The sequence below is a fragment of the Oryzias latipes genome, chromosome 13 (genome assembly GCF_002234675.1).
Source record: "Oryzias latipes chromosome 13, ASM223467v1".
Taxonomy (NCBI): Eukaryota; Metazoa; Chordata; class Actinopteri; order Beloniformes; family Adrianichthyidae; genus Oryzias; species Oryzias latipes.
Window position 1 is genome coordinate 13,683,848 of NC_019871.2, and position 26,199 is coordinate 13,710,046.

Genomic DNA, 26,199 nt, shown 5'->3' on the forward strand with positions numbered 1-26,199 from the left:
AGGACTATCTACAGAATATGGGGCATTGCTTTGATATCATAACCATACCTGAAACTTGGTTCAGCCGCGACAAGGACACTGACTTTGAATTGGAAAACTATGAATTTAACTATGTGAACGAAGTAAACAAGAAAGGTGGAGGAGTCGCAATATATGTGAAAAAAACGAAGTTTACAGTAATTGATAAATTGTCTGTTGCAGTGGATGGAGTACTGGAATGTCTTACAATTGAAATATGTAACAAACGATTCAGGGAAAAATGTCATTATAAGCTGTGTTTATAGGTCTCCAGGGTCAAGCCTAGAAGTGTTCAGTGACTGGATGGAAAAGATGTTTACCTCTCTAAATAACAAAATATTATTCATCTGTGGAGACTTCAATATTGATCTGATAAACGCCAGCAAACATAATGCCACCGACGACTTTATCAGCAGAATGTATGCTATGAGTTTATATCCAACCATAACAAGACCCAGCAGAATCACTACTCAAAGTGCTACTCTTGTTTATAACATATTCACAAATAATATAGAATACACTCATATGAGTGGACTAATGATATGTGACATAACTGATAATTTACCAGTTTCTGCACTATTTGCCATCAATGTCAACACAAAGAAAACGCTAAAAGAATCAGTTTACACAAGGTTAAGAAATGAAGAAACCATGAATGCTCTAAAGAATGACTTATCCACACAAAACTTGAAATCTGTGTACACACAGAAAGATGTGGATATCGCTTATAAGTGTTTTTAGAAATATTTAGCTCACTTTACAATAAGAACTGTCCAATTAACAAACTCAAAGAGATAAGTTGTGGTGTCCCACAAGGATCAATCCTGGTCCTGCTGCCATGCAATATTTACATAAATTATATATTTAATGTTTCAAAGCTTTTGAAACTCATATTATTTGCTGATGACACAAACATATTCTATTGTACAAATAGTCACAGGGGACGTATCAATGTGGTAAACACAGAGTTAAAATAAATAAAATTATGGATGGATTACAACAAATTATCTTTGAACCTAGATAAAACCAAAGTGATGTTTTTTGGTAACTACAACGCTAATAAAGAGCTCTCAATTGAAATAAACAATGTCTTAATTGAAAGTATCACAGAAATCAAATTAAAAAATAAAATTCTAAGGAGTTTTTCTCGATGACAAACTAAGTTGGAAGCCACACATCAAACATATACAAACTAAAGTCTCAAAAAGTATTTCAATCATAAATAAATCTAAATATATATATTAAAATACAACAGTAGATATTTATTGTACTGTTCCTTCATACTCCCATATTTCACCTACTCTATAGAAATTTGGGGGAATAATTAGAAGAGCTTACTACATCCTCTCTATTTACTTCAAAAACGAGCCGTCAGAGTTGTACATCAAGCCGGATATCTTGATCATACAAACAATTTATTTGATCAATCTAGACTTTTAAAACTGCATGACCTTGTGGGTTTTTACACTGTGCAACTTTTATACAGAGCCAGTGGGAAATCAATACCATTCAACATCCAAAAACAGTTTTTAGAAAATGAAGGAGGTTACAAACTGAGGGGATGTAGGAACTTCAAGATCAAATTCATAAGAACCACAAAGAAAAGTTTCCTTGTGTCGGTGTGTGGCACTAAACTTTGGAATGGGTTAAGTAATGAACTCAAACAATGTTCAAATATCCAAATATTCAATAATAGGATATAAAGAAACTCTGATTTCAGGATCTGAAGACACGAGGAGTTAAGGATCAACAGGTGTTTGAATAATTCCAAATACATGTGTGAACTTGATTCTGGTGAAATAATCAAAGCTCTTTTAATTACAACCAATGAATATTACATTGTAGTGTGCATTAATGATTACTGAAAGGTTTTAATTACAATAAATAAGCTATCGATTTTGTTTACTTGATTTGCAATGTGTAACAATAATTAATGGTATAATGTGATAATGTGTTCTAATTATAATCAATAATTATTACGTATCAGTACTGTTACTGTTTATGAAATTATGAATGAATGTTTTCTGATGTTAATCAATTATTACAAGGCACTGGATGGTGTTACTTGAAGAGAATCTTATCTGATCAGAACTGGATTTCAAAAACTGTAAAACTATAAAATTAATGAACTCAGTAGGGGTGGAATTATATAAGCTTGCGTTTTCCCACTCCTTTTCAAACATTAAATTAAGCTCTACTTAACTTTAGTGAAGCATTTCATCATATCTGTAATGAGTTTGATAAATATGTGTAAATTCTATATTGCTTTGACTACAATGCTTGAAATAAATCAATAAATCAAATCAAATCAAAACAAGTTTGATGGTTTAGTTATTTCTTACTTTTCGGTCTCTTTCTGAGAAGCCAACCTGGTAAAATAACTTTTATAGTGTTTTAACGGAATCAAACATGGTTGGTATGGTATTTTAATAAAGATAATGCATTTTATATTCAATAAACTAAGCAAATACACTCTCTCAAACTCTTCAAAGAATCTTAAAAACCAAAACGTGTTCCTTCTAAGGGGACCATCACCTCTTGAATCGGTCTTGAATGATGGAGTCCATAAAGGAGTAACACAAGTGTGTTAAGCTGACAAAAAACGCAGTCTAAGTTGACTCTGTCTTTAGCACACACACTTTCACACTGCACTGTGTCTGTATGCTACATTCAGTAGGACCCCGAACAGACATCACCACAAAAAAAGAACAGAGTGGAATCAACGAAATATAGGATGGATCCAAGAAATCTCACCTCTTCAGTCCAGCTGCCAAGGCCTCCTGAGGAAACAGACTGTGGATGACAATGTGACCTCTTTATTGAAAACCTTAAACCTCGACGAGAAAAATCTGGATCATAACTGCTAGAATCTGGTTAAAATTAATGATAGTTTCCATGTTATGACCTTTAAAAAATGAATCTTACTTCTCATCTGATGTTTTTTACATGTCGCTAGTTGTGAATTTCCTTTTTTCATTTCGAGAGCACCTTCCACCTGCATCCAAGGAGGCCCAAAGTGATCTACACAAGGTCAAACCAATACAACAACACAAAGATGAGACATTAAGGAATAAAAACAGTTAAACACAAATTAGAAAAAAAACATTATAAAAGAATATTGGTTTGTAAAGGTGTACTACATTGCACACATGCAGTAATCAGTTTTGTACCAGAAGCTATAAATGAAAAGCACGTTCATGTGCTACAAGCATGGACACATATATGATGTATACTGGCTACGGTCAAAAGAAAAATTTAGTTGTTATATGCTTTTGTAATTTTTAAACAATATTCCATAATCTACTTTAATGCAGCTTAGTTATCAAAAGAAAATTTAAGACAAAACTATTTCATGTAATTATAAAATTAAGCACTTTCATTTTCCAAATATGAATAAATTAAACACATATGATTTCATTTGGAAGGTGCATGAAATACATATGGTCATTTTTTGATATTTATATACATAAAAAGCACCACAGGAACAACCCAGGGCTGGTGTGTTCCCAGAACTCATTTCCTGCTTGCAAAAACGAGAAAAGATGTATCAAACAATCAACTTTACTGTCAGTAAACAAAACGTTCAGAAGGAGACAAGTTTGAGTATATTTGGATCTTTTGTGAAGTACTATCATATCAAGTTTGTCAAATAAGAGTTAAGTTAGTCTGTAGTATTATTACATATAGACAGATGAAGCCAATGGCGGGCTCACACCAGGCGGAGACACGGAAAGATGAGCTGGGAATGCGTGGGGTGTCGGTGCGCATTTTACGCGCCAGCTCAAAGCGGAAATTCTGGCCGCAGCTGGATCTCCTGAGACCTGGGCCATGGCAGGTAGGATGTTTTTCTATACCACTTTAGCTTAAGCAGTCATTAAAAGTTATGAAACTGAACGAAGAGTCGGTGGTTTCTGAGTTCGTCTGTGCGCAAAGCGCTGCATTTTAGTTTCATTTTGGAGACTTCCGGCTTGTTGTAGTTTGTTCATAGTTTTCTTTGATATGTAAAAAGAGGGGTAAAGTAGCGACGAAAGACTTTGTTCAGCCCCTGACACGATGTTATTCAAACCTTTTTTTTCTTCTTGGTCATCATTCAGACTAGAAACCGCTGCTCTCAAAGCGGAAACTGAGCTTGCATAACGTGTATTTCTATAACATACATATACACAAACATACACAAACTTGAAAATGACCATTGTATATGTACATGTACCAACTTTATTTTTTGTCTCAAAGACAACAACTTCGTTTCTTTCTTGGGACAAAAACCTGGAGCTTGAAACATTGATGCCTCAAGATTTGATTTACAGAGTTCAGTTTCTCTGGTTTTATAGCCAATAATCTGGCAGTGAGATGCAAAACGGCGTGAAAGCTTGAAAGCATTTACTTTCGCCTTTAGAGGTAATTATACAAAAGGATATTGGACATCCAGCCAGGGGCGCAACTACCTAATTTCATAGGGGTATGCGGCCAAAATACCCCCCCCCCCCCCTCACACACACACAGAGACATAAATGCACATAATAAAACGTCCCATCCTCCTCACCTAAAGATATCTAAGCACCCACACAAAACCTTTATTGTTTAAATGCATACATCTCATTACTTCTTTTCTGATTGGAAATGACCCAGCAGAACATTTTTGTGAGCCATTTTCAACAGTGTGTTGCCTCAATGATTCCCCAAATCTGTGTGGTGGAGGCCATTCAGAAGGATCTTCTGAGTAATGCCTTGCCCCAGCCCTCTCCTCTGTACCTCTCTGTTCTTTTACCTCTTCATCATCAGCTGATCGTCTCTCTTGCTCTCTATCATCATCATCATCATCTGAACCTCTCTCCTCATTCTTCTCTGTTGGGACTGACATGTCAGGTATGTCTGCACTTGTTTTCCCAAAATAAGTGAACAGGTGGTCAGCAGAAATTTAAACCAGAATGAGCATCTTGGTTTTTGTGACTTCAATAGTTTAATTTTTCCTACCTTAAGTCATCTCTGCTCTCTTTTCTATCAGATCACCAAACTCATGTCTGTCTCCTTCAGCTCTTGTCTGTGTTCTTCTCCACTAAATCCTATAGCCAAGCAAGAAATATTTCATGTTTTTAATAAATTAAACATCTTGCTAATGCATGTTTTTTTAAATGAATAATACTATTTGAAAATGACTGACTTGATATGAACTGGCTTTGCCCTGAGCATCCACCATAAGACCGACCTGTTTCTTTCCTCCTTCTGTCCTGATTCTTTCTCTATTCTCGTCTTTCTCTCCATCCTCTCATCTGTATGTGTGTTAGGAAGATTTTCAAAGAATACAGTGACTAAACTATATGAAAAAATAAAAACATTTTTAAATTTAAATTATATTTGTGTTGGATATCAGTTAGTGGTGTAGTTACTGGTAGCTTTAACCTGAATGTTTCCAAGCCTGTTTTTATCACGGCTATGACGTACCTGCTGTCTCTCAACCATTTAGAGAAACTTTTCTTCATTCTCACCACATCTTTGTTCCTATTGCGTTTTCTGTTTTGAGCCCCAGATTGTTTTTTCTTTTGCTTTTCCATTTAACCCTGTAATCCGATGATCACTCAATTCAAATAAAAACAATCAACAGAGCGCGCTCCAGCACGTTCTCGCGTGCATGTGCTGGATTGCAAGACCTGAGGGAGGGAGGAGCGCCTGCGGTGGGGGCGCCCAATCAGTTACGATGTGCTTCTGTTACTGATCATATCATGTAAATATATGTGCACAAACAGCTGTGAAATTAAAAAATACGCTCTTTAAATAATTTTCACAATTTCGTGTTGGCGCCCCCTTTGGCTGGCGCCCCTATGCGACACATTCGCTGCATACCCACTTTTTGCGCCCCTGCATCCAGCAGGAACAGTGTTTTTGCAGGAGAACAACAACAAAAAACACAACAATTTGTTATATATTTTTTAAAATTTGTTTTTATTCAAACTTATATGTATTGAATAGCATAAACCTATATATAGCACTTTTCTATCTTGATTTAGAACTCAAAGTGCTCTACACCACCTATGCTCACACATTCACATACTGAAGGTGGCGCTGGCCGCTCTGCTAATAAACACCGGCACCAACCCATAACCACCAGGAGCAATGTGCGGTTCAGTGTCTTCTTGCCCAAGGACACTTTGCAACCACTTTCACACATGGTGAAGGGCTAAATGGAAAGCAAACGTGGGATCATCAGATCAGAGGTTGAACGTTCTGACTCCAGGCCACGGCCCCTGTTTCTCTAGTCACACTGCTACAAAGTTTTGCTGTGGTACAATAAGTTTGTAAAAGTTTTGTATTTTTTCTGTATTTTCTAGAGGAGCTTTTTAAAGTGAGGTTAAAGTTTGTGGACAAAGTGTCCAAGCCCGTCTTGACTCAGCTGCTTGACATGCTTCTTCAAGACAAAGTTTTGAATGATGAGGAGAGAGAGTCAATATGCGAAGAAAAGTCAAGAGCAGACATGGCCCGCAGTCTCATCGACACCGTGAGGAAAAAAGGCTCCACCGCCAGCAAGATGATGATTAATCACTTTGAACAAAAGGATCCAATTCTTTTCTCTGAACTGGGTCTGTCCTGTCCGGAGCCAGCTCAGACAAGTAGGAATTCAAAACATGTTTCTAGCAAAAGAAATCCATCTGAATAATGACATGTAAACATACAAAAAAAGTTTTTTAAGCTTCTTAAAAAGTGAATTTGTGCTTTCAAGATTCACATTCACAGAGAGATGAGCCAGCAACAACTGTCCTTACCGCAGAGGATTTCTGGAAGAAGACACAAAATGATCCAAATGTCAGTGGTGCCTCCTAACAAATTCATTTTTGGCTTTATTTAAAATATAAATAGTTTTTCTAATTTCATTTTCAAACTATTTTAGGTTTATCCTGTGACCAAAGCTTCTTACAAGAGTCGCGTAGCTCTGATGATCACGAACATTAAGTTTTCTAATGAGAAATTGAACCGAGCAGGAGCTGAAAAAGATGAGGAGAATATGGACAGACTGCTTTCAAAGCTCGGCTATGAAGTGGTGAAACACAAAAGCCTCACTGGAAAGGTACTTTAATTAAAGAGTTAAAATGACTTTGCTGTAAAGCGGCCAATGGCAACATTTTTTTTGTTGACAGGCAATTAATGAAGCTTTCATTGAGTTTACCAAACACCCCAAACTAAAGGAGACAGACAGCGTGATCGTGGTTCTCATGTCCCACGGGAAGCTGGGAGCTGTTCTTGGTGTTGAATGGAAACATGACGACGAAAATCCAGACGAGTTTCCTGTCAACAGCATTTATGAACACTTGGGCCCAGAAAAATGCCCAGCATTGTTGGATAAACCCAAAATCATCATCATCCAGGCCTGCAGAGGAGGTGATTTCTGACAGAAAATGGATACAGTATATAAGCAGTTGTGGGTTTTTTCTAATCAATAAAATATGTCAAACCTTTTAGATCAAACGGGATCTGTGTGCATCAGTGATAGTGGAAACCAAGCTGAAGAGTTCCTACATCCAGCTGCTGCAGGAGATTTACTGGAGGACAACTTGAGATTTGTGCACAAAGAGAAAGATTTTATTTCACTTCTTTCCTGCACTCCCGGTCAGTTCAGCTACTGTACATCGGAAACTCCCATTTAAAAAAAAATGTAGGCTGTATAAAAATTTAACACTTGCTTTTTTATTTGCACGTTTTCTCTACAGATACTAAGGCTTTCAGGTGCCGAGCTCGTGGGTCCCACCTTATCCAGTATATTGTTGAAATATTCAACACGGATGCAGATACACTGTACATTCAGGAGCTCTTCAGAAAAGTAAGATATAATGATAAAAACTGCTCTCAACTGGACATTTTATCAGTTATAAAAACTTTCATGTGCACATGAATGAAAATATTATTAATGCATCGACATACCAGCAGCTCTGTGTCTTTAAAGCCAAGCATCTGAGCGGAGAAATTAGGGATTTAAGTCATTTTTAAGGTTTACTCCAGTACTCTTCAAATGATTTTCTATCACTAGAATATTTTTGAATGTAAAACAAAACTCGTTTCTCTTGCGGAGAAAAGAGAAAACTGGGGGGGGGAGGGGGGGTCCGTAAAATGTGATATTTTTATTTTAAAAAAAAAGCTTTTTCATTGTAAGATCACAACTTTTTGAAGCAAAATGTACTTTATTCTCCTAAATTGCCTAGATTTTTACATAATTGTATGACTTTATTGCAAAATCTTGCCTTTTTTTTGGACAAATTTAAATAATTTTCATTATTTTACTACTTTATTATAATATATTTGTTTATTTCTTTATTTTATGGTGGCCCTAACACTCCTTTAAACATTTCCTCTTACTTTCGTTTAGTTTTTGAAACTAAAGCTGGGGGATGTTCTGAATATGTCCAGTATTTAAAACACTCAAACCACATTTTCATTTTCCTCTACTTGCACACATTTCAAGGAACAAAAGCAGACGTTACAACTTTTCCCTCTGTTTTTTCATTGCACAGGTGATGCTCCGCTTTGAAAGCTTTGCATTCAAACACAACAGACAGATGGCGACCATCGAGAGATGCACGCTGCTAAAGCAATTCTACTTCTATCCAGGCCTTGGAGACACAAACCATTCATGATGCAAAGTTTACAACAACACCTCTAATTATGCTTTAAAATTCTTGACCTGCAAAAACTGAATCTTAAGAAATTAAAAAAGCCCTTGTTTCAAGAAGAAATTCTTGTTTTCTGTCTTGCAAATAAAATAATCCCATCAAGAAAGTTTTTTATTCACAAAATAATCTTAGTTTGAGAAAACGTGGTTAGAAGTTTTTCTTAAAAAAGATTTCTTGGTAAGACCAATTTTCTTTACTCCATTAGCAGAAATGTTTTGCAAAAATCTACCAATGAGGTAAGAATTGTTTAGATTTATTTCTAAGGGGCCTGTTTTTGCAGTGTGCCAAAAAACAAAAAGCCTATGAAGATGAAATGAAATGTCTTTGTAATCTTTCATTTTTAAAAATCTTTATTAATAAAATTATAGATATCATTCATGCTCAGAAAGGAAAAACCTTTCCAAATCGCTCTCAAAGTGCTGTGGCTCGACCTTAGAACTGACAGACTGTGTTGCAGGCTACAACTTTACCAAAAACATGCACACATGAGCTGAAAAATAACTGTTTCTTTTAAATAAAATTTATCTTATTATAGGGATCTTGCTTGAGCTCTGTGGTAACGTATTCCTGGAGTTTGTGATCTAGGTTTTGACCAATAAAAAGAAGAAAAAAATAATTCAAGTAGTTTGATTGAGTGGGCTAAGAATCCTGAAGGGGATTTGGATCTTTAAAAAGAGAGATGTTGGTCAGAAAAAAAGAAGCAGATGGTGGTTAACTCCCTGCTGAGAGGGAGAGAAAATCTACCAACAAACTGAAGAAAAAAACAAGAACTCAGCTGTGTAAATGAACTGAGGTTTTTTAGAAATAACTCTGAAATATGAAAAAGTAGGACATGATGTGCTTAAGAATTGCAAACTTGATAAAGTAAAAAAAAAGCATTATGTGCAATGGCCCAAGGGTCTGCAACCTGAGGCTCCGGACTCCTATTGCCCTTTATTGAATAGAGGGCAATAGGAGAAACATAAATCATAAATAAGAGAAACATAAATCCGCATGTTCTCTCTCATTTTTGAGTTTTCTAGGATGGAAACAAAGTAAACTTTCACTACAGTCTTGAATTATTTTTAGCAATTTTTGGATGTTTGAATGCAAATAAAATAATTTGCCTTGTGCTTAAACAAATGAGAACAATTTTTTTATTAGTACAAGAGTTTGTTTTTCTTTTTCTGGTCTCCTTACTGTTCAGAGTCAAAACTGAAATATGGTGATTTAAATTGAGTTTTCTCCACCATCAAATCAGTGATAAATATTATGCAGAACAAGCTTTCTTTTTGACAGCAATGTATTGCAAATATTTGAAATCTGCATCTGCACAGTTATTTGTTTCCTGGAACAGCTTCCTTAGTAACCAGTTCAAAGTTTCACAATGTGTTTAATCACACTCCCGCATTTAATTAATTTTTATGAAAGATTTACAAATAAAACCCCAAACTCTGATTTTTTTTTTTAGACAGACTTTACTTTGAAAAAGAAAACAAAAAGAAAAAAAATCCAATGCAACAGATCTGTTATCACAGTACAACACAAAGGCAACAAGTTGAGTAGGCAACATGGTAACAGGGCTGAAGTGAGTCCACTTCGGATGTGTCCCCCAAAAGCGGATCCACAAGCCTTTACAGGGCTACTCTAACTCACCTTAAGAGACCCCAAATAACTCTAAGAACTGACAAGGAGCAAACTTTATTGAAAAAATGCGTACTTTTTAAAGCTTAGGACTTATCATCAAAACATTAATTTAAAAAAAAACAAAAAAAACAGAAGTGGGTTTTTAGATTAGGATTACTTGTCCAACCAGATTAGACTCTGTTTGACTGGAACACACTGGCAGTGTTAAAGAGCTCGGTGGCAGTTTACAATACAAAGACACAGGTGGTTAAACTAGGACTGATTTCATCCGAAGACTCATCCACAGCATTCAGACACGTGGCCACAGAACACTCTCTTTCACAAACATGCATGTGTGCATGCACTCGTTCGCACTCACTGGGAAAACGGCTGGAAAATGCTGCTCAACTGATAAGGCTTAATGAAAAGTGGTACAGCAGCACAGCTTCCATCATTTTTAGGGGGTAAGCAAAGCAAATTTGGCAAAGAGCATAAAAAAAACACAAAACTACATCAGTACAACTGGGTTCTTTTTGTTGTGTTCCCTTTGCAACATAGTACAAAACGCCATTTTACAGTGAATAAAAACATGCAGGGCTTCGGCAGGGAGGACATCAGAGGGAGTAAAAAGTAAAAAGACTACAAAAGTTCAAATAAATAAATAAATCTGTGGATAAGGTGGTTGTGAAAAACACTTTCGATTAGTGACCTGTCACTTTGCCTGTACAACACACAAAAAAGAAAACACTTGAAAAGCCAATCAGGTGTCATATTTTCACGTTGGAATGTTTCACGGCGGCATTACAGATTATTTTGTAGCTTTTTTCGCTCAAGAAAACATCGTATCTTTGACAACACTCAACACTCAGAGAACAGTTTGCAGCACCACACGTTTACAAAGTAGCAACCCATGCGAGAACAACCCTGGCCCTGTACACTGTGTGTAAAATGCATCATTATGTGATGCGGTTTGTGCTAAACTTGGAATAGATTGCATTTGTTGAAGGAGAAATGTGCTGTGTTGTGTATGTTTGTGTGTGTTTCCACGTGCCTGCGCTTGACCTCTAGGCCAGCGTTCCCCCAACTATGGAAGCAATGACAATTCCAAGAATCACACAGCATATAATGATCATAATTTTCTTCTACAGAGTTGCAGCAGTAAAATGAAAATAAGGGAGAAAAAGATCCTCCAGCGCAGCAAATAAAAGGCAAAAGAGAACATGTTAGACACAGAATTTAACCTTCACTTTTTCACATACGATATACTAAAGTGTTATTTCAGTTATTCAAAATTAGTTTTTCACTCCAAAAAAACTATTATAAAAAAGCGTAATTTTTCAAAGCACAAGTAAGCGTTCCATGTCAGTAAAACACATAAACACGACATTGCAAAAATAAAAAGCTGCAAAACATGCAACTTATGAAAACAGACTGCAGTATCAAAGCAATTTAGTTGATTAAAAAAAATACAAAAAGTATGCTTTTTGCCTAACTGTAGAATAACTTTTACATTTTAATTGCAATAAAACTATTTTTTAAATTTCACAAATTGACTAATGATGTAAAGAATTTAGTGCTTCTTGGGGAAAAAATGAATGAAAATATTGTCAAACTTTACTCCTGTCCATATTTTTTTAATGAAATGTCATTAATGGGCAAGTTTCTTTAGTGGCCATCAGTTTTAAAAGATATTTTTTGGACAACACTTTTTGCTCTCACTGAACTGGAACAGAGTGGGAAGCGAACACGATGCAAGTTAAAAAAGGAGCAGGAAAACTGTGAAGAGAGGCGGCAAAACAAAGAAAACTGAGAACAAATTCAAACAACTGCAACTTTTAAACAGCCACACCTCTGTCAGTCTGCCCCAGGGCAGCTGAGGCTGCACCAGTAGCTACTATTACCAAGTATTAATAAGGAGTGAATGAATAATGGACATTAAAAATGCTTTGAGCATCTGGAAAAGCGCAGAAAATCCAACACATTCTTATTATTAGGTTATAATTTATCTATTTTAGTTTTACTTTTTGACATTTCATTATGAACATATTAAGGAAAAAGAAGGCCAAATTTGCATTTAATACATGTATTTTTGGGGGTATGAGCAGAACCTCAAGAAAAATAAAGCAGATGATTGTGTAGAGATTTTAGGGCATGGTTTAAAACTTAGCAGTCTTGTGAAAACTTTGGTGAAGTGGTCCACAGTAAACCAAATTTGACATCCATTTTACATATGCCAAAGTTTAGCGCTATCTGACATTTACTGTCTATTAAAAAAAATGGATCAGATCCATATGTGATCAAAAAAAACAAAATTCTAGTTTTCAGTTACAGATGTGGCCTGTATGATGGGGTGCACACTTTCAAATGTGCACAATAGAACATGCAAAAGAGAAAAATATACAAGCCATGCCAGAATATATATAAAAAATACACCACTGTCACATATATAATACAATCAGAAGTCTATGTACAACATTTGAGTGCTCATGCAGCATCCTGGTGGAAAAATGTGGAGCCATATCATTTGAACAGTTAATGGTGTGTTTGTTTGGCAATCACTATTCGGAAGCTTCGCTCCCCCTCTTGTATGCTGGGCAAAGATTTGTCAGGATCCTAACTGAGTCCCACTGCGAGGGAAATAATGAGGATGATCAGACACACGGCAACACAGCCTCCTATCAGGAGCACCTTCTGCATGGGGAACAAGGAGAGCTGAGTGTCACAAATAATGAGTCAGGAGATGCAGCAAAGACTGACAGAACAGGAAGAAAAGGGAAGGGGAAAAAAAGACTAAATACGTTTGAAAGAAAGAAAAGAGAAATGCAGACAAAGAGAAAGAAAAGTAAAAGAAGGATATAGGAAGAAAAGACAATTTAGGATGAAAAATAAAATGTAAAGAAAAACAGTGAGATATAAATGTATGAAAGAAAAAAAAACGAAGAAAACAATTGAAAGAAAAAGTATTAAGAAAGTAACTGAAGTGCAATAACAGTCATAATCCAGAGGTGGCACAGTTGTTCCACTAATCAGAATGTGATTTAGGATTCTAAAAATGGAATATATAAAATTTACATTGATAAATTTAGCTCATTCCAAACTGAAGAAGAGTTTTTTTTTTTTTTGTTCATTGGTTTGAATTACTTTGCAGCCAAACCACGGCTCCTTCAGAGTTAAGAGACGCTTCTGCAATGCCGGAGCTGTTCCAAAAGAGTTTAGATGTTTGTGCTTCTGTTGATCCACTTAACGGCTCCTGGCTGCAGCTTCATCTGGAACATTCATACTGTTGTACTGAGAGGTTGGCAGTCGCTAGAAACACAAAGACAAGCCACAACACTCCAAATGCAGAAGACATTACAACTGAGCGTGCACACAGACAAAAACCAGGAATGCACTCAACTTTATCCATGCAGCACATGCACTGCTTTAATCCGCATAAGTGACTCACCCTTCTGGCTTTACTCTGGTATTTAACTGCCTTTTTAGTGTCTGATACTGCTCTCTCCACATAGTCTACTGAGTGCTCCACATTGTACTCTATGCGGTCTATCATTTCCCCCTAGGAGAGGTTTGTTACAGAAGAGGTGTGGGAGACAAGAAGATAGGGAAAAAAAAGAAGAAGAAGGAAGCAAGATGTGTGGGAAGGAAGAGGAGTAGATATAGATAGACATGAGGTGAGGGACAAGAGAGGAGTAAAAAAAAGAGAAGAAGGAGGAGACAAAAGAAGGAAGAAATAATTATGTCACCCGTTTGCTTGTTTTTTGGAATTTTTTGCATTGTGGGATGCGGTCTTTCGCCTCCTCCACATAATCCAGGGCCTCCACAACACACCGCTCAATGCAGTTTACCAGATCGCCCTGCACAAAGAAAAGGAGGAGTCAGAGCTGCACAGCAAAAAGATCACACACTGATTTTAGATGTGTATACAACTGGAACACACATTCATCAAGTAACCTTATGTTTGGCACAATTAGACTCACAATCATTCAGCTATGCAGCTTTCATTGATTCATCAAAGTCAGTTTTAAATCAGAATTAGTGATTGTGGGTAAATTACCTTGCTGAATTAGAAGGGCGGCAGCATTCCGTGTTTCTAGAGCTTAGTCATTGGAGTGCAGATACAGGATTGAGCAATGTTGGAAAATACAAAAGACGGGAAAACACATAGAGGTGGGGACAGAGAGAGCAAAGCTGAGAAGAGCAAAATTACCAATTTCATTCAAGAAAAAACATAAACAAAACCCCACACAAATTGATAAAAAACATTTAAAAAAAATAAGGGAATTAAGTTTAATACTGTTCAATTTTCTCTGCATCGGGTTGGTGGCTGGAGTTCAGGTTCACTCTTTGACACGGACTTTCTTCGGAATTTTTAGGCTCAGGTTTAATTTCCTTTATTTCAGACTAAGTCACGTGTGCTTTCATACCTAAAGCTCTGTTCTGCGGGCCTCCACACAGGAGCACAAGAATATCAGGATCTACATCAGTGGCTCCATTACTTCTAAGCTTAATGGGAAACCAGTAGACATTGACAGTCGAGGAGAAGTTTCTGCACAGATAAACTGACATTCCTTGAATGCCGAAGCCTGTAAAGTTCAAGGTCTGTTTATAATTAAATTAAACTGTACCCCCCAACTCATCATCACAGCCTGACAGTTCTGCATGAAATTGTGTTTAAAGGCAGAGACCTACAGTCCAAGCAAATAAATCAACATTCTAATTAACTTATTTCTGAGCCAAAAAGGGTCTTGCCCTCAGAGTTTGTTCACCAAATGAGATATTTTGCAGAGAAAATACCAGATGGAGATAAAAAACACAACCTCCTTCCAAATCTATTGGCAGATACTGGTCTATAATTATTTGTATACACTTGTCATATATGCCAGTTGAAAAAAAGAGAAGGCAGTCAGCGGCGGTTTAAGGCAAAGTTATTAGTTTTAAAGGGTGTAGAAGATTCCGCTAGCTTAATGAGGCACTGGAAAGATATATTTCTGCATTCCTTCGTTTCGCAACAGATTTCTGTATATAGAAGGTTGTAATTATTATTACGTGTGCATGGCAAGAATCTAAAAACGTTGCAGACTGCTCTCATTTGCATGCATTTGGCCCAGCCCCAGAGGCCACAGCTGTAGGAGGTGAGGCAGAGAGGATCAGTGTTTTCACCTGGCTCTCCACCAGCATGGCCATGTCCATAAACATGTCGTGAAGCTCTCTGATGCTGTTTTCCAGCTTGATAATCTCATTGTGTCGCGTCTCGATCTCATTCATTGCTTGCTGGGTGATGTTGTCCATGATAATCTGAGAAGACGCGACAGAACAAGAAGGATTATTAGATGGTAAAGCAGATTTCCACTTGCTCCATGGCTGCATTCATTGTGAGGCTTACCCCCGAGGTAAAGATAGCTGGGTTGTCGCTCTCCAACATGCTCTCCAGCTCTTCATTTGTTGTATTTCTCCCAGCTAAAAGAAATAAACAGATGTTAGTATTCTTCTGATAAGAAAAACAAAAACACAAATCAACAAAAGTGTCAGTTGGATTATAATCACATCAAGTATAACTGAAAATTGACCATAACCCTAACCCAGTGGTCTTTTAATGAGGATCAATATTTCTTGCGTATTATTCAGGTTTTTTTTAACTTGTCCTGTCCAACAGCTAAGCAAACGGATGAGAGCTGAAGCCCTTTGTGTTGGACATATTTTACTTTTACAACAGGGGTTATGAATCTTATGATACACCAGATGTATGTTTAAATAAACCTCTTTTGTAATTTCAGCTAAACTTTATTCATGTCAATTATATTTGTAAATATTTTTTGTTGGACCAGAGAGAGAGGGGGATGACAGATAAGGGGGGGTAGAGGGGTGATTATAGTAGCGAAGGTAAGATCATGAGGCGTCACAAAGCAATAAGTTGCTGGAGCTTTATAATCACAACTGACAGGTCAAGACACATGAAAAATCTAAAATGGGCAGGGCCTGTCCACACACACACACTCAAACGTTACAAACACACCTGTTGGCTCCAAAAGTGTTCATACACAAACAAGTCTACATGGACATACTACCACTAACATTCACACATGCCTACTTATGTATTCAGACTAACATGTGAAACATTTCATTCAGTCATGCAAACTGTGCAAAGGTGAGATAGCACCTGTGCTCGAGTGAGTGTTTATCTTCTTCTGGGGTGGATGATGGAATGTAAAAAGAAGGAGGGAGAGAACCCAGCCACCCCACCACCAAGGCCCCCACCGGGACCCCCCAACACCCGCACAGTACAGCAGATAGAGAAAGACCGCCTGCTGGGCAACCACACCCGCCACCCTGGGCAGGGCCAGTGGGACCGCCACAGCAGCCCCCAACGCCAGAGAGCAGGGGGGCGCAGGGGGTAGAGAGCGCAAGCTCCAGCCCGACCCGTAGAGCAGCCTCCCCACCACGCCCACGGGGGCACTCCAAGCCCCAGACAGGCGGCCCACCACCACCCAGGAGTCCTGAGCATCCCCCCGCCCCAGCCCCAGGGAAGGACCCCCGCCCCCCAGGCCATGGTTAGTCCAGGAGAGAGCAAGGCAGGGAGCGCCCCCCCCCTGCCCAAGAGGAGCAAAAGTCCTCAAGGGGTGTTATAAATGTGGCCTGACCAGGCTCTCCCGAAGTTGGAAAATATGAAGAAGGCCGGCGCCCAGGGTCCAGGACCAGAACCCACACCACCGGGACACGGACACCCCATGGCTCAGATGTGATATGATCCCTGGCTCCCGGTCTTGCCAGAGAGCTCAGGGATCCCTCTCCCTGCGTCAAGAGAGGGCCGCCGGGCCCAGGAAGCCAGCACCCCGGGGACAGGGCCGCCGTGACAGAGGGCCCCGGTTCCTTCCACCCGGGATGGGGAGGGGGACAGAAGATCAGAAGTCCCTCCCCCTTTTGTGATGTATGTGTGTTAGTGAGCGTGTGTGAGTGCGTGTATGGGTGTGTGTGTTGGAGGGTGTATTTTGTGATGTAAAGGTAAATGGCGTATACTTATTTGGCGCCTTTCTACCTACAAGGCCCAAAGCGCTTTACAGTCACAGACCCATTCACCCAGTCACACACACATTCACACACTGGTGGTGGCTCCGCTGCTAAACACTGGCGCCAACCTACCACCAGAGGCAAGGTGGGGTTTAGAGTCTTGCCCAAGGACACTTCGACACATAGGTGTGCAAGGTGGGAATCGAACCTGCAATCTTACGATCAGGGGGTGTGTGTACTAAAGGGTGTGGTTAAAATTGGCGGGGAGGGCACTGAGAGGACATCTTGTGCTTGCAAACAGTGATGTCCAAGCACCCTCCCCACCAAGGGGCCCTAAAATGTCTAAGGTGCAGTTAAAACTGGGGGGTAGGACATTAAGGACATTTACTGCTGGCTGGCAGTGATGTCCAAGCACCCTCCCCTACCAAGGGTCCTAGATGTCTAAAGTGCAATTAAAACCAAGAGGGGGGGCACGTTCCATGCGGCAACCAAGGGAGGGGGGCCACTGCCAAGTAGCTCCTCCCCCCAAGGTGCATCGCTGGCCGACCCCCACCACCCTCACCCTAATAAATGGTTATAATGGCTATAACAAAAGCCATTACATGGCCTTTGTGTGGAAAAGATGACATTTTTAAAGCTGAATGCAAAAAATTCCTTTTTAGCTGCTTTAATTTATTTTTTCTCCTGATTTGTATGTAAATGTAAGCTGTTATTATCAGCTGTAGTTAAATAATAGGAAGAAAAGAGAACTTTAAAATCTTAATGTATTGTAATACTTGTGTTACTTTACCTCCTCTGTCCCACACTTAACCCAAGTATCATTAACCTTTAATGTTAGAACAAGGATTTATGAATACGATGAAGTTGTTCATATTTGAATGCTTTAAAAAGAAACATTTTGGAACAAATGCAGGTCAAACGCTGCATTTTCCTGAGAAGGGGTTTTGTATGAAAGTCAGACGCCTCATGTGCAGGTTAATTTGTAACTTGAAACATCATCTTTCATTTTCATCGTTAACTGCCAGAAGTGCTGGAACCTGTCAGTAAAGTGGCATGCTGACATGTCTTCCTGCTGATAATGGTGCTCTTTATCCATCTTTATCTACCCCAACTGGGGTGTCCTACTTCCTAAACACTTCCCTCACAATCACTGCTGACCAATAGCAGAGTGGGAGCTTTGCTGCAGCTGTTTCTTTTGGGGTCCATTACTGCTCCACTGCAGGGCGAAGTTATCACCTTCAGTCTTACATGTGCATGTCTTAAACCCTCAGTAGGGACTCATAGTGCTTGCTCTTCCTCCCACATGTGTTAATGGCCTTTAAAGTCATGATAGGTTTTTGATTTATAGTTGTAATTATGCTAAAAAAAAAAAAAAACAACAACAACACATTAACTCCACCATAGCAGTTATGGATGTATGTTCTAATGATTGAAGCACTGATCATAAATTGAAAATTCAAGCTTTTCTTATTATCAAATTGTTTCAATTCTTAGGCATAAATACATCCAAATAGACTTTAGACAGCCATCATTTTGTGGTAGAAAAACTACCAGAATTTTAAACTAAAGAGAAAAGTTATCACATCGCAAGACATAATTAAAAAACAAAACAAAAAACAGAAAAAATCTGCTTTGAATACTCCCCCCTCCTAATTCTGTGTTTAACAGTCTGACAGGGAGAAAAAACACATCAGGACACTTGATGTGAGTTTAAATAAAACGATTTAAAACAGATTTGGATCAAAGAGGAAAAAAAACTGCCACTTTGGTTGAATTAATTTAGCTTTCTATGCTATTCCTGGTGAAACAAATGCAATCACAAAAAAACTGAGTTATTATAAACTAAATTGTTGCTTAATCTACTTTGACAAGCCACAGCTTAAACAAATTCACATGGTTTGTTGTTTGATTCCCATTAACATCACTAAAAGTGAAAGAAAGGTTTCTCTATCAAAAGACTTGTTATTTTTTTCTTAATTTAGATTTTAATTTCAAAGACTTTTGCCACATTTCTGTATTTTTTTAAATATTATTTTGTATGCTTTTAACATTTTTGCTCTCTTATATTTGTAATGCTTAAACATACTTTTTCAGTACTTTACAGCAGTGGAATCTAAAGTCGTTTAAAAAAAAAGCATTGCGGAAAAAGATTGACTTCACTTAAAAAAAAGGGAATATTTTATAAAAAAATAAATAAATACAAATAAAAACAACTTCTTTGGAAATATTGTTTTTCTTGAGTTAGCATGGTGATGAGGTGCAGTAGCGAGCACCCTCAATCTGTCATATTGGATGATTTAAGACCATCCACGACCAGACTCTTGGGGGAAATTGCAATAGTTTGTTTAAAGAAATAAGTTGACATTTTGAGAAATGTGCTTATTAGCAAAGCTGGAAGAAATAAGGGCAAAACAACAAACTTGCTACGCCAAGGCTTTTGCTTCTGCAGTCGGTGTCAGTGTGATGTTCAGAGAGCTTCAGATGTGCTGGTGGACTGATTTGGAAGTTTTATAAAAAGATGAGTTACCTTCCTTACAGCTGAGTCGTAGTCTCACAGCGAACAGTAAGTGTCCCTGCAAAGGCTGTGTCTTTGTCAAATACAGCTCCACTTTCCCACCACTGGACCCCCAACAGCTATGTCTCGAGTGACGGCTGCAAAATCTGCTTTCATGAACCAATTAGAGTGTGAGAATGTGTGTGTGCACGTACAATCCAAAGTATGTGGTTGGTGTGAGCCTCAGTGGACAAGAACGTGAGGTGATGGGTTGAAAAAAAAACACCTGGGAGTCAGACCCAATGATTACCTTCATGACTAGAATAAGGATTAAGCTGCTCTCTAACATTTCCCACTGAGATAGGGTCCTCTTCTTTTTACATATGCGGAGCATGCTGCTGATTATCCAAACTTTATGTCTCTGTCAAAGTGGAGAATTTCATTAAGGTGCGATTAAGGGGTCATCCTTTTTATTACCGTGACTAAAAAGCTACTCAACTTCTATAATGACATTTTGCAATTAGGAAAACTAGACATGAACACACACACACACACACACACATTTGTGTGTGTAGGGATTTTTTTACACCATGACAGGCTCAGAGGGAAGCACTTCTTTGTTACTATGGAGACCCAAACCCTGAAAAGCCTAATAAGAAGTCTCACTACACTTTAAGTGTTTTATGGGCTATAAAATAGCTCAAACGATGTTGCTTCCAGAGTATTATTTTATTTCCACTGTTATGTAAGAGTTGAAGTGAGGTCTTAGTGCACCGGAGTGAAAAGATGTGCAAATCTCCATGCAAAAGGGGCAAAAGCGCACAAACTCCTGCGCATTGCATTTTCACTGCATTTAGAAATGGTTGTGGAGTATGTCATCACCAAATATGAAGTTTGGTAATGATAAACAGTACAGGTGAGACCTCCCTTTTTTTAGGATCTTTCGGCACAGTTCCAAATTTAGCAGAAATGAAAACCATCTTTCTTTATTTTTGAACATGATTACACACACTTGTATAGAGACCAATAGGGTTTGGCTCAGACTAGTTGCCTAACATATATAAATGTAGATTAACCGTGATTTATCTAGGTATTCTTAATGAATTTCCTTATTTGATTATCAGTCTTTCTTGGAATAGAAACCTAAAACCATGATACCTCCACTGGGGATAACACCATTGATGTCTAATTTCCCCTTGGGGATTATTAAAGTAGCTCAAGTTTAAGTCTCTCCAGGCAAGTGTGAACATTTTGGGAAGTTCTAGCAATTTCTATTTGACAGTACTCAAGATCACAGCTTTAGTGATTTGTAGAGAGGATTCACTCAGGCAATTGAGAGGACTCACTTTCCCCTTTGGTGGAGAATTTCCTGTGTGATGGACCCCTCCTCATTTACCTTGCTGCTTCTGGGAGAACCGTTAAAGGCAGTGATGCGTCCAGTGTGACCACATTCCCTTTATAGAAGGACTTACTGTCCTACGACTGCAGCTTATAGTGTCCGGACTAGGGCCGGGCTATATGGCCAAAGAATAAAGTCTCCGATTTCTCATACCAAATTTGATTTCCGATTTTAATTAATTTTTTCTCTCCCTACTTTTACTTTCTTTTAAATAACTATTTTATTTTAACATCTCCTTTGGAAGTAATCCTGAACACAAAGTGTAACTAAATACAAGCTGTAAAACTGTTTGTAAAACAATGGTGTTTTGTGAGCTGCTGGTACCTTGAGCATCTCGTAAAGAGAAACATTTCACGTACTTGACAGATTCTCTGTTTCAGGTGTTGAAACAAAATTTGTCGTGCTACCACTTTTGATAGCAACAACCTTCAAGACGATTTTGCAGCGTGTGGTTTGTTGCTCCAAGTCTGAAGTCACAAAATCGAACCAGGTCCACAGAACTGTTTTGGGAGCAAGCTCCTCTTTGCTAGTTGCCATTTAAATGTCTGTGCATAGCGAGAAATGGGCCGGCTGATCGGACTCTGAACAATGGAAGTTTAAGAAAGTAAAGTATTGGGAAATAAAACTCAAATTTTGAAAAGCACTTTGACAAAATTAAAAATCGAACAAAGTGCAGTACATCAAAAGCTAAACACAATAAAAACTGTTATAGAGAAGCTCAGCATTTTATGATCTATAAATTACTTCCCAGGTTGGAATAATAATAATAATAATAATAATACTAATATTTATCATCATCATCGTCATCATAATAATAATAATGACACTCAAAGCGCTTACAATGTGTGTCCATTATTCATTCACTGCCAGTACGAGCCTTTGGCCATTTTAAAATGGTTGCTGCATTGGCTCCCTGTGCATTTCAGGATTGTTGTTATAGTTCTTTTATTGCTTTATACGTGTTTTTATGGCCTTAGGCATTCATATTTATCTGATAGGATCTTAAAGTATGAACCCTCGCGGACCCTGAGCTGCTCAGATACAGGCCTTCTAGTTATTCCAAAAGTCAGAACTAAAACATCCGGGGAGACGCCATTCAGTTTTACAGACCATGCTTGTGGAAAAGTCTCCCAGAGAGCCTCAGGGCCGCAGAGACTGTTCATGATTTTAAAGGCTAAATACCTACCTTTTTAATCTGGCTTTTAGTTGAAATTTAGGAATTCATTTGATATTTTGTTTATTTTATGTTCTCTTTTTTACTAATTTGATATATTTTTATTTATTCATGTTTAGTGATTTATATTTGTCTAATAAGGTTTGTGTATTTACTTATCTGGTAATTTATCTGTTTTGCCTTTTATTTATTTTATTCCTTTTACATTTTATTTGTAACTCTAGTGTTTTCCACAGATGGACCCTTTACATCAGTGATTGACCCTTCTCAGTGAATGGAGTCGCTACAATGGGACCTCCGAGGTCTGGCTCTTTTTCTTAGACCTGGGTTTTTTTTTGGTAGTGTATTCTGTGAACTTTGTGAAATTTGATTATGTTTTTATGCATAGCACTTTGTGTAACACGAGTTGGAAAAGTGCTATACAAATAAAATTTGATTTGATTTGATTCAATAAATAAAACTAAACTTGTGCAGGAAGATGAAACAATTTTTGGATCAAATTTTGATTTATCTAAGTGGATGAATCAGGATAATCTAGAGTGGCTATGGAGAAACTCTTTCTTTATCCTCTTTTTTTTAAACTTTTTATTAATCAGGTTCAAAAACATAAAGGAAAATGGAAGAAGCAGCATCGAGTATCACTCTGACAGACCACAGGAGGTTTCCCTCTGCATTACACTCTTATTGATTCCCACACCAACCAGACGAAGGTGTTGGAACAGCAGAGACACAGCTGTCTATGCAATGAAGACTTGTAAACATTTCCTTTCAAATCAATATTAGTTCCTTTCTTGCTGGATTCTCATAGTCTTCCCTTTCCTCTTGTGCACTTTTAAAATCTTCTTTACAGAAATCAACAGGGGTCTCCTTTGACTCCACAGGACGATAAATCAAACCCCAAACTAATCTGGATGAGCTGAGAGGAGAAATGAGTCCGTGGGGTTTGTTATAAACTCTGCTCTCCTTATGACAGGGTTGGTTCCAGTGAACATGTGCAGGGCGGAGCTCACACATCCCAAACAGCAGCATGTGTCCACTCTAACTGACAGATGGCCAGAGGAAATTACATCTGTGCCAAGCCCCGTGCAGCATAACTGCCCGAGCTCTTCTCTGCTATTACAACGGAATGAGTCACCGCGTTCATCCCTGCATGCATGTGTTTGCTTTGTATATAAGGTGACTCTATCGCAGTGACTGTTAGGGGCAGCTGGCGCGGCGCGGTCTGCCAGGATGACGTGGCGGGGGCCAAGTCAGAAGTCTGTTCCAGGAGCCTGGAGCTAATACCTGTCAAGTCACATTACACAGACAGTGTGAGGAGCTTTAGATCGGAGCTGTGCTAACCTGGCATGTGCATGCATGTGGCTGTGGGAGTTGAGTTACATGTTGTGGAATATGGTTTGAGTGCAAAAGCCCTTGTTTTGGGGACACAAGACAGAGCAAATTCAGAATAACACATAGATAAAATAAACTGAAACATCTTTTAGAAAACCGGGTGTTTATGACAATGTCGGACATTGTTAAACAAACCCTATGTGTGGGTTTTTGTGGGTTGAACTGGTGCCATTAGACATTGTCTCTGGCGGGAAATTCTGCTGCCAGAGTGAGACTATGCATGGTTGTTATGACTTTGACATGGATGGTGTTTGTCAAAGTATAATTAAATGATGATTTTTTTAAAGTTGTTTTGATGTTCTTTTGTGTGTTTTTTTTTTCTGTGTAATGACAATATTTTTAATGGAAAGAATGAATGTGTAGATGTTGATTTTAGCAGTGAAATAATCATTTGGAGCCTTTCTGGTGCAGCTTTGCTGTCAAGCAGGCGTATTCTACCCTTTAGGCTGCGTGAGACCACTGAGTTTTCAACAAATCTGACAAACCAGAAGCGTTAAGAAAAGAGCACAGAAAGAGAGAGGAGCTTGTTTTGTTTCCTGAGGTGCATCACAGTGACAGATCGCTAATGTTGCTTCTGTGGCACTTTGTTTTTGAACACCAGTTTACAGTTTTTCTTGCCATTTGATCAATTGCTTTGTTTACCAAACAGTTTATTGATATGCATCCATCTTCAAATTTATTAATAAAGTTTACAGAACGAGTTTCCTATAAAGCTATTTGTTTTATTATCTTGAGATAATTCAACTTTTTCTGTTTGTTTTTATTGTAACAGATGATTTTTCATTTGATAATCTAATTTTTTGTGAAGCTTAGGTGACCAGTTATTTGAAAACGGCTTTCATTACGAATCAAAATCAGTTGTTAAATAAGTAATTTGAAAAATCAATCAATTTGTTATTCAGGTTTTATTGTGAATGTGAATTAAATCAATTTGTGGATTTGTGACACCCGTAAGAGAGTCCAAGATTTGTTGATGGTCTTTCAAAAATCTTTAAAGCTAAACAGGAACCAAAAACAACGCCTGATAAGGTGTGTGGCGGGACAGCAGCAGTCCAGTCTCCCACATTTACTCACTGATCTCCAGCTGCCTCTGAATGCGTCCCTTGCAGCGCTCCCTGTAGTCTGACTGGGTGGTATTGTATTCTGACATCACCTCCACAAATTTGCGGGACAGAGTGGAGTGCTACAATGAAAAACAGAAAAAGACTTGACCCCTTGACCTGTGTCCAGCAGCAGCACTTGAGGCTTAATGAAGAGCCACTCTTAGTGCTCAGTAATCAATAAAAAAGGGATTGTGCCTCTGTCTTAAGAATAGATGCATCCTGAATGTATTATAAACAAGAAGGAAATGTATTGAATCTGTTCATTGCAATGAAAAATTAAATCATAAAAAACAAAAACACTTTAATTATCATAAATTATAAAAACATGTAGCATGGAGCTCGAACAAAGCAAGCACATAGATGCCCCCTGCTGCTCAGACTTCACCTGTGTTTTGCGTATCCTCAGGTCAGCTGATGACCTGTTCTGCCCCTCCTCTTGTTCAATGGTTTGCTGGATACCTAAACACAAAAAGAACAAGAGACATATTTTTTCTTAAGAGTGTTAAGTTTAGAAAGAAACACCAGCAATGGAGTCAAATGAAAAACCTTTAGTGTCTTCATCAGACGTTTAAATCCATTTTAAGCCAAGAAGCAAGGTTCTGGACGAGTCCAAACAGAGGCACAGATGGGCTGATGATGAATCTTACATTAATGCTGTCATCTGAGTAAAAACCTGACATTTTAGGCTTTTACTAAAAAGGCTTTGCTGTCACAAACATTCAAACTTTATGTTAATAGTACTTCTGTGTCAAATCAACATTGTTACTTTTATTTAGTGCAACATAAATAGTATAGGTGATGAGTTTTTAAATTTCTAAAATCTTTGTTGCCACAAAATAACACTAGATTCTTCATCTTGCAATGGTTTTGGAAAAATAGTAAGTAACGCATATTTTTTATCTGCAAAAATATGCAGCTGATAATTCTTAGCTCTGAAATTATACCTCAATATCCAGACAAAATAAATCCGGCTCAGCTTGTGCTCATCTCCACTGAAAACATGTCAAAGGTCAGATGAATGAAAACGAAATGACAGTTTTCGAGGGGTCAGAGGGGTCACTAATTTTCCACAGGAAATGGTGTTTGGCTGTGGGATAACTGTGGTCACATAAACCATTTGAAATGCAGGTTTTTCAAAAACTGTCATTGAAAGCATTGAAAAAGAGCACAAAAAGGAAATAAAACAGACATGCCTCTCCTATTGATTTCAATGATGACTTTTTCTAAAGTGCGAGTGCTGATGACATTTCTTACAATGTGCGACAGGATTGGCTAAAGCTCAGGTGTCATTCTCCTTTTCTTAAAGCAGCTTAATCGTAAAAACATCATTGCACAGAAAAAAAACAGAACTG

The 26,199-nt window shown here is 38.1% G+C and overlaps 2 protein-coding genes and 1 long non-coding RNA gene across 5 annotated transcripts in view; 1 reads left to right on the forward strand and 2 right to left on the reverse strand.

Annotated features, from left to right (window-relative positions):
• Positions 1-3,727: 3,727 nt before the first annotated feature.
• Positions 3,728-9,290, forward strand: LOC101174762 (caspase-1). The gene is made up of 8 exons (XM_004075373.4): positions 3,728-3,853; positions 6,345-6,623; positions 6,734-6,816; positions 6,902-7,078; positions 7,149-7,389; positions 7,471-7,617; positions 7,719-7,828; positions 8,517-9,290. The coding sequence occupies exons 1-8, from the start codon at positions 3,847-3,849 to the stop codon at positions 8,637-8,639; spliced, it is 1,167 nt and encodes a 388-aa protein (XP_004075421.1). The 5' UTR covers positions 3,728-3,846; the 3' UTR covers positions 8,640-9,290.
• On the reverse strand, positions 4,107-6,409 carry LOC111948511. The gene is made up of 3 exons (XR_002874526.1): positions 5,461-6,409; positions 5,225-5,288; positions 4,107-5,081 (listed from the first exon to the last, which is right to left on the reverse strand). It is a non-coding gene; the product is annotated as an uncharacterized LOC111948511 (long non-coding RNA).
• Positions 9,291-10,112: 822 nt separating the features above from the next.
• Positions 10,113-26,199, reverse strand: part of LOC101175011 (syntaxin-1A) — a 75,751-nt gene continuing 59,664 nt past the window's right edge. The window contains exons 5-11 of one of the 3 annotated variants that reach the window (XM_020708237.1): positions 25,233-25,306; positions 24,819-24,927; positions 15,664-15,737; positions 15,441-15,575; positions 14,024-14,134; positions 13,726-13,836; positions 10,113-11,422 (exon numbers count right to left, since the gene is read on the reverse strand). In XM_020708237.1, the coding sequence (XP_020563896.1) occupies positions 11,345-11,422; positions 13,726-13,836; positions 14,024-14,134; positions 15,441-15,575; positions 15,664-15,737; positions 24,819-24,927; positions 25,233-25,306 (692 nt within the window). In that variant the 3' untranslated portion in view covers positions 10,113-11,344. Of the gene's footprint in view, positions 12,972-13,725; positions 13,837-14,023; positions 14,135-15,440; positions 15,576-15,663; positions 15,738-24,818; positions 24,928-25,232; positions 25,307-26,199 lie in introns of all 3 variants that reach the window. The other 2 variants (XM_011482505.2, XM_020708238.1) reach the window with 2 other exon arrangements.